Below are 8406 nucleotides of genomic sequence, written 5' to 3'. Positions count from 1 at the left end.
TATGCCGACAGTTGGCGGTTATAATGTGAACGTTTCAAGACAGAAACAAATGTCCCATGATCTAAAGAGAAAGCCAACTACTGGACGACTGACAACGGGACCGGCCCGTGGGGACCGATGAAGCAAATCGCGAGGCCAAGAATCGATGAGATGGTGGGCGTTGCGCGTGCCAAGCTGCATCAAGGGCGTGGTGATCTGGTGATGATCATGACGATGTTGAAATTGCCGTGGCGAGAGAATCGCTCAAGTTCCGAGGCACCGTGACCTGCCACAGCTAAGTACTAAGATGGGGGCTTCTAGACCATCTGCTGGAAGAAGCCGGGGAGTGTCGTGGGCTGTGCACCCGGCTGCAGTTGCAGTTACTCGCTCCTCATCTGGCTATGACTTCCCCTCCTACTTGTCTACCAAGTTCTCGAGGCTCCCTCCTTCTTTATTTCCTCAGCCCCGGTCTCTCGTGACTCCGTCTCCCCGGATCCACAGCGTCCTGAGGTGTGCTTACCTTGCAGGTGCTCGCCAAGCTTGCCTGGATCATCCATGTTCACGACACGATCAAGGTCCATCGGATGGTCCAAGAGCTGAAGCTGAAGAATCTCGACCACTTCCACTCCTCATCAAGGTCTAGTCCCAAAAGCGAAAACGAAAACGGCGTCAAGAGTTGCCCAAGAGTTCCAGCTTGACAGCTTCTAGAGCTGCCATGTCGAGCCACTTTGTTTGAGGGGTAGTCAATCGAACCCCAGGTCTCTCGATTTCTCCATCCAATGATGCAACACTTCCCCAGCGCCAGTCCAACTCGAGAAGCTGGAGGCACCACTAACGGCGCCTCTCGAGATGCTCCCCGCGCTGCATGGCGTCGATCACAGCACACGACTCGACAGCCCTTGGCGCTAAGGTACGGAGACGTGGGAGGGTCAATCCTCATGGCTGTGCTACATCTGGAGCTCTAGCAGACTGGCAATGACGGCAAGCTTCCAAAGACTGTCACCGAGGCTCTGCTGTCGTTGGTCCTTGCCTCTCTAATCCAGGTCCAAGATGCCGTGTCCAGGGCCCGTACAACGTAGTAACCACACCAATATCCCGTCCTTGGTTCAAGGGTCCATCCCCAAACTCCCGATGATGGGCTTCTCGGCTCTATAATCGGCCCACCTCGAGACAGTATTCAGCACCTTGGAAGCATCATCTACCTGATGCTCTGTCAATCTGCTCGAATTGCTCCGAACGAACATGGACATGGGCATGGAGAAACAGGCATTGCCCCACCCAGGCAAAGGGTCCAGAACCCTCTCCACTGTCACTAACTTGCCGTTGTCTGCGCTGCTGCAAGAGACTAGGTAGGGACGGGCAGAATATGGTATGGTCCCTTGTGGTGGTGCCACGACCAGACAACAACACCACGCCTGCATCGCACTTCCCGCTCCGTCCACCTCGTTCCACGCATGCGACGCCCGCCAGGCATCACGTCCGCGAATACCTTGCTTGCCGAACCATCCATCCATCCATCTCAAACACACGCAACCAACAACCACTACTCCACATCTAGCCCCCGTCGCGAAATCGGCCGGCGTAGCTCGTCGCCTCCCATTCTCGTCCACCGGACGCCGCGCCCCATCAGGTGGCATTGACGTCACCGACAGCACCTGGCTCGACCACATCTCACGCCGAGGCTCATTGACGTGAGCAACTTTTTGGCCATACGGGGCAAGGGACAAGCCTCGATCGTCCTGGGGTAAGAGAGTCTTCAAGACACATATTAACGTCGCCTGCTGCGGCTCATTCTATTTCCCGGTGAGTGAATGTCAGCTCTCCCTGCTTCTGTGTCCCGTCTTGCATATCTACCAACCGTCCTTGGTGAGATCATCGCCAGCCACGCCCTCCTTCACCTGCGTCCCTGTCAGAATCATCACATCGGTTTGTTGATCTTGTGACACAAGCTTGTTATTGCTGTTGCTGCCATTGCATTGCATTGCATCTGTTGTACTTGAACACATCTGCAACCATCGTACTTGTAACGACCTCACTCACGGCCTCTCATCGTCACATATCTACCGCCCACCTCCCCGTCCTCCCCGCCTGCCTCCCTGTCTTACCTACCACACGTTTTCTGCAAATCGGATTCTCAAAGCCCCATCAAAGTGAACAAAGACCTTCATATTGACTGTGTTCGCGATGGAAACTCAGACTCAGACTCACCCACACGACCCCTGGGCTGCCACTCATCAGTTCATTTTCCAAAGAGCCACCATGGATCCCAAGCAACGGTTCTATCATCACTTCTTGGAGAGCGTAACTGGTGAGATTTAACTCATGGCTCTCATTTCTGCTCAATATAACTAACATTGAACCCTCTAGTTCATCAAGATCTGATCGAACAGCTTCCCTCCATTGCCAATGTTGGCGGTGAGCGTCAAGAGGCCATTGACCATATCCTAGCCGGCATTGCCAAGCTTCAGAACGAGGTGGCTGATGCCGCTGACTTTACCCCCTCTTATGATCGAAAGCAATACGCTGAGGTCGGGTTACAATCTCATCTTGATAACGCCTTGCCATACTGACACTCGTATTTCCAGACCATCAAGGCTTTGCAAGACAAGCTCAATGACACTCTAGCCAAGATCTCACCAAAGTCGCGATTCCAGTTCCGACGCACCACCAATCATGTCGACATGGGCGCCCCCGAGAACGATCCTCGCCTGAACCCTGGCAGCCTCTCTCGCAGCAAGACGCACCCCGTGAACGTCGCGCCCAGTGCCCCCACAACAACAAATAAGGAGGACATTCTGGGTGAATTGCCTCCAAAGGGCACTTACAAGAACTACAATGAGGAGATTGCTCGACCCAGCGCCTCTCCCCTTCGCAAGCCCAGCTTCTCGGCTGCCAGGAACATCGGCATTTCTAACCACTCAGGCCTCCATATCATTCTTCCCTCTTCGGCAGCTCGGGCCACTGCCTCGGGCAGTCTGACGGATCTGAGCAACTGCATCGTCGACATGTCGATCCCGACAGCTACGGGCGCTGCTTTCCCCGGTCTTGTTATCAAGAACGTATCCAACAGCCTCATCGTCGCGGGTCGCGTCAACGGTCCAGTCCACATCACAGGGGTGTCTGATAGCATCCTGGTGGTTGTAGCCAGGCAGGTCCGAATCCATGAGTGCAGCAACGTCGACATCTACCTCCACTGTGGAAGCCATCCCATTATTGAGGATTGTTCCGGTATGCGGTTTGCACCGCTACCCAACACATATGTGAGTATTTTCATAGCTGTTGTTAAGCAACTCGGCTAACCTAAGCAAATAGGTGACGGAAGCGGACGAGCCAACCGAGAACCAGTGGGATCAGGTCGACGACTTCAAGTGGCTCAAGGCAGGCCACAGCCCCAACTGGACGACCCTGTCTGAGGAAGAGAGGCTCGGCCCGGAACTCTGGGAAAAGGTGGTCCCAGGCCAGCCCGGCGTCAGCGTTGAAGAATCGCTCAAGAAGCTTGGCGTTCCTCGGAGGTGATTGACAACAGATACCATATTGAATTTGTTCCTTGGGTCCCATGGGTATACGGACGGTGTTTAGCGGGATATGTGTAGATAGTCAAGGTCAAGCGCAATCAAGATGAACCTCCTTTTACTGTACTCTGAAAACTCCAAACGCCTTGCGCTGATGCAATTGCATTCTTGCCTTTTAGATCCTCCTGGCATTAGATCGGTCTCTTTCCTTTCTTGGTGCCATTATTATATCATGTCTGCATCTTATCGGCGGCAGCGACGTCATCTTTTCTCTCCTTGCCTGCGGCCTCGTCTCGTAATTTCTGAAGCACTGCCCTCTGCATCTCTATGCGAGCCTCGAGCTCACGGATCTCTTCGGCCTGCTCGGCGATGGGCCGGTTCATGTCCGGGAGCTCACGGACCTGAGCGCGAGCTCGTTGCAGCTTGTGCTTGAGACCATCGGTCGCCCCTGGGACGTCTTTGAAGGAGAGTGTAGGACCGCCTGGAGCATTGTGACCTGTCGTGCCTGGCGCGGGCTCGGTGGTGATGCCGGCCGAGGACTGAATGCCGGCGCGGACACGGGCGAGGACGAGGGAGAGCTCCGAGAGCGCGTCGAGGGTATCGGGAGAGAAGGTGGGCGGAAGGGCCAGCGGGTGTGGGCCAGATGACGAAGACATGGTTCGGTTTTTTTTATGGCTTCAGTTTTTGTTGCTTTGACCGCGAAAAGGCTCGAGGGGAAGTTTGAGAAGAAAATCAGGCGAGTGCCGACGAACGAGCTGCAGTGTTGAAGGAGAGGTTGAGGCTGACACACGTGTTGTTGAGAGTGGAAGATAACCGGGGAAGAGAAGCCGAGTGGAGGCGAGGTGCGTCTTTCTGTCAGCCTTGCATTGACTGCTGCATGAGAGACCCAAGATAACTCCCGTAATGTTATCGAGGAATTTTGTCGATGATGGTGGGAAAATGGACGAGATCGATTGGGCCGATGAGCCGCCTGCAGGAAGGAAGATGGAGTGTTGAGCTGGGGGTGGACGGTCCGAAAGAAAGGCGCTGTTGGTGGGTCTGGGGGGGATGTCAGTGCAAGATTATCATTGCACTGTATACTGCTCTCAGATATGGTGTGTGATTACAGTGCTAATAATTCTCATGCCATCAGACCATGACATACCCCCCCACCACAACTAACGTGTTTCCTGCGAAATCGTCCGTCTCGCTCTGGGCCCATCAAATCACGCATCATTTCCTTCACTAACAGCCCGTGTTGGCACTCCGCCTTATCCTCTTCTATCCCCTTCTTCCCAATTTTTTTCTTTCCTTCTCTTCTTCTTTATTGCTTCACAAAGCAAACAATTCCCCTCAAAAAAGAAGAAGCTGAAAAAAGAAGAGCTCCATCATGTCCAAGACCGACCACAAGGCTTGCCTCAGTACGTCGTCCCTCTCATCATGCCCCGCCCCCTCCATCTCCAAATCCGTGCCCCGCGATCGCGATAGTAGCAGCTCCTCGACGACGACGAAGACGACAACTCCTCCTCGTCCATCGTCGCGGCGCTCCAAGACTGCGCCCGCTGTCGTCGTCCAGGAGGCTTCTCCAGAAAACCCGCGGCCGGATTGGATCCTCGTCTTTTGCTTCATTCTCGTCTACCTCGAGCTGGCCTGGCTAATCATGTTGCTGTTGCACTCATGCAGTCGTCATTGATGGCTGGGGTATCGCCTCCGAGGAGAGCCCCAAGAATGGCGACGCCATCGCCGCTGCCCAGACCCCCGTCATGGACGAGCTCTCCAAGGACTCCAACGGCTTCACCGAGCTCGAGGCCTCATCGCTGGCGGTGGGCCTCCCTGAGGGCCTCATGGGCAACTCCGAGGTTGGACACTTGAACATCGGTGCCGGCCGTGTCGTCTGGCAGGACGTTGTCCGCATCGACCAGAACATCAAGACTGGCGAGTTCAGCAAGAACGACGTCATCAAGAGGACCTTTGAGAGTGCCGCTGCTGGCAACGGCCGCCTACATCTCTGCGGTCTCGTCTCCCACGGCGGTGTGGTGAGTTGCATGATACATCCATGCATCCCCCCCTTGACCCCTTTCTCGAGCATTGTCACTTACACCGCTTGCAGCACTCCAAGCAAACCCACCTCTACGCCCTCCTCAAGGCCGCCAAGGAGTACAACGTCCCCAAGGTCTTCATCCACTTCTTTGGTGATGGCCGTGACACCGACCCCAAGTCGGGCGCCGACTACATGCAGGAGCTTGTCGATACCATGAAGGAGCTCGAGATTGGTGAGATTGGCACCGTCGTCGGTCGATACTTTGCCATGGACCGTGACAAGCGCTGGGACAGACTCGAGATTGCCCTCAAGGGTCTGTGCCACGGCGAGGGTGAGGCCTCTGAGGACCCCGTCGCTACCGTCCGAGCTCGATATGAGCGTGGTGGTGACAAGGACAGGGATGAGTTCCTGACCCCCATCATTGTTGGTGGTGATGAGCGCCGCATCAAGGGTGAGTATTCTGTGTGTGAGTGAAAAATGAGCTTCACCTAACGAGTAACAGACGATGATACCGTCTTCTTCTTCAACTACCGATCCGACCGTGTCCGTCAGATCACCCAGCTTCTCGGCGATGTCGACCGATCTGTCCTCCCCGACTTTGAATACCCCAAGATCAACCCCCTCGTCACCATGACCCAGTACAAGGGCGACTACCCCTTCGAGGTCGCCTTCAAGCCCCAGCACATGGGCAACGTGCTCGCCGAGTGGCTGGGCAAGCAGGGTGTTAAGCAGGTTCACGTTGCCGAGACTGAGAAGTACGCTCACGTCACCTTCTTCTTCAACGGCGGCGTTGAAAAGGTGTTTGCCCTCGAGACCCGCGACCAGTCCCAAGATCTTGTCCCCTCCAACAAGTCCGTCCCCACCTACGACCACGCCCCCGAGATGTCTGCCGCTGGCGTCGCCGACCAGGTCGTCAAGCGTCTGGGTGAGCAGGAATTCCCCTTCGTCATGAACAACTTTGCTCCCCCCGACATGGTTGGCCACACCGGTGTCTACGAGGCCGCCATCATCGGCTGCGAGGCCACCGACAAGGCCATTGGCAAGATCCTCGAGGCCTGCAAGAAGGAGGGCTACATCCTCTTCATCACCGCCGACCACGGCAACGCTGAGGAGATGAAGTTCCCCGACGGCAAGCCCAAGACCAGCCACACCACCAACAAGGTGCCCTTCATCATGGCCAACTACCCCGAGGGCTGGAGCCTCCAGGACAACGAGGGTGTCCTGGGCGATGTCGCCCCCACCGTCCTTGCGGCCATGGGCCTGCCCCAGCCCGAGGAGATGACTGGCAAGTCTCTTCTCCAGAAGGCTTAATTTGCATGATATCATGAAATCCTGAGGGATTGGTGTAGTAGTAGTTGCAGTTTTTGATGATGGCGAAGCGTTGGGCGTGTGTGGGTTGCTGATTGATGCGTTATGGGCGAGTCGATGCAATGGCTTTGGAGTTGGGATGACATAGAGATGAGACACGCTCGACGATGGATAGATATAGAGTCGACGATTCAAAAAAGTAAAAGTAGCATTAGAGATGAGTAGGATTACCATCTCATGATTAACAGTCCACCCATATCTTGGCACATATTTGTTGATTGTGACGAGTGTGTATGTGAATTTGGCTGGGGACGGGGCCAACGGCTATCCTTTGTATGATTCATGGCTTCTTATCCCCAAATCGTTGTTAAGATTCCGGGAGTCTATCATCTGTTAGTACTCCAGGGTGCTTACAGCTTCATAAGTACCTTGTGAGCTCTCTTCTTTGCTTGTTAGGTAAGTAGATTTGTTTCAAGGAGCAATGAGGACCCATCAAAGATCAGCGAGGTCACCAAAACTCAAAGTTGACTCAAATCAACAAACGGAACTCAATCTTTGGCGAGAAACAAGCCAAGGAAATAACCACATTTTGTGTTGCGAGAGTTAGCGGTTATGAATGGGGCCCGGAGTGGCAATGGCGTTGGAATCCGACAACTTTCGGACAGGTTTATATGTTTCGAAACGTCCAAGAGATCCAGAACCGTTGGATTGCTCGCTTCACATCACATGAGCTGGCATGATCCACTGGACCCTTGTTTTGTTCCCAGCACAAAGATCTGCAGGGTCAAACCCCTCAAACAGGGCTAAATACCGAGAAAGGTATCCAAGGGGGGTGATCAAAAACTGAACAGGCAGGTGAACAGCCGAGGCTGGGTCCACTACCTCAAGACGAACTGCTGCAGATTTCACTTTAGCCGTCATCGACAAGGTGGCCAAGCAGCTTCACGTGCTTCAGTTGCACCCCGGCTGCCTCAGCAAACGTCCAAGTTGACTGGCCAATGGTAGTGACAGAGTTACAGGAGCATTGAATCGAGACCAGGTCCCCTTCCAACAGTCCCGCAAGCTCCTGACATGACAGGGCTCCCAACCCAGCTGGAGATCTTGTTCATAAGCCCACAAGGCTCGTAACCCAACCACTCTCAAGCACACCCCTCTCCCCCGAGGTCAACAATCATCCAGGGGCAGCCACATGGCTGTTCAAGCCATCCACCAGGGGGCTCAGCCAGACCAGACCCGGTCTCATGCATGCCGGAGCGGGACCTCCGGGCTGCCGGGGTCTTGATCCAAGGTGAGATGCGGGAGCTAGAGGGGCATGGGGCAACGGGTGGGCTTGGAGATGGGGCTAGTGAAAGAGAACAAGCCAGCTGATGGAGATGTCTCCCGAGATTCGTGTGCGTTGGTGTTGATGTGTTGATGCCAGAGTCTCCCCGCGATAGGGCTGCGACAATGGACGTGGAGGTTGATCAACCCGTTGATCGGGAGGGGGTGTGCAAGGGAAAGGTTCTGGACCCGAGGTCTCGAAGTCCTTGACTCTGCGCACCTAAATCCCTTCAATAAACCTGCCAAGGCTGAGGGTGCAAAGCTAAG

The 8406-nt window shown here is 54.8% G+C and overlaps 3 protein-coding genes across 3 annotated transcripts; 2 read left to right on the top strand and 1 right to left on the bottom strand.

The window, feature by feature from the left end:
- Positions 1-2238: 2238 nt before the first annotated feature.
- NECHADRAFT_100001 (uncharacterized protein) lies at positions 2239-3617 on the top strand (the record flags this gene model as incomplete). Its single annotated transcript, XM_003052028.1, has 4 exons — positions 2239-2287; positions 2347-2507; positions 2565-3239; positions 3292-3617. The coding sequence occupies 4 exons, from the start codon at positions 2239-2241 to the stop codon at positions 3493-3495; spliced, it is 1089 nt and encodes a 362-aa protein (XP_003052074.1). The 3' UTR covers positions 3496-3617.
- A 104-nt stretch (positions 3618-3721) lies between these two features.
- NECHADRAFT_78890 (uncharacterized protein) lies at positions 3722-4147 on the bottom strand (the record flags this gene model as incomplete). Its single annotated transcript, XM_003051586.1, has 1 exon — positions 3722-4147. The coding sequence occupies one exon, from the start codon at positions 4145-4147 to the stop codon at positions 3722-3724; it is 426 nt and encodes a 141-aa protein (XP_003051632.1).
- A 713-nt stretch (positions 4148-4860) lies between these two features.
- On the top strand, positions 4861-7073 carry NECHADRAFT_104057 (uncharacterized protein; the record flags this gene model as incomplete). Its single annotated transcript, XM_003052027.1, has 4 exons — positions 4861-4891; positions 5154-5506; positions 5581-5962; positions 6014-7073. The coding sequence occupies 4 exons, from the start codon at positions 4861-4863 to the stop codon at positions 6820-6822; spliced, it is 1575 nt and encodes a 524-aa protein (XP_003052073.1). The 3' UTR covers positions 6823-7073.
- Positions 7074-8406: the final 1333 nt, after the last annotated feature.

Source organism: Fusarium vanettenii (genome assembly GCF_000151355.1).
Source record: "Fusarium vanettenii 77-13-4 chromosome 4 genomic scaffold NECHAsca_3_chr4_2_0, whole genome shotgun sequence".
Taxonomy (NCBI): Eukaryota; Fungi; Ascomycota; class Sordariomycetes; order Hypocreales; family Nectriaceae; genus Fusarium; species Fusarium vanettenii.
Note: the sequence above shows the minus strand (reverse complement) of the source record. Positions and strands in the feature narration are given on the sequence as shown.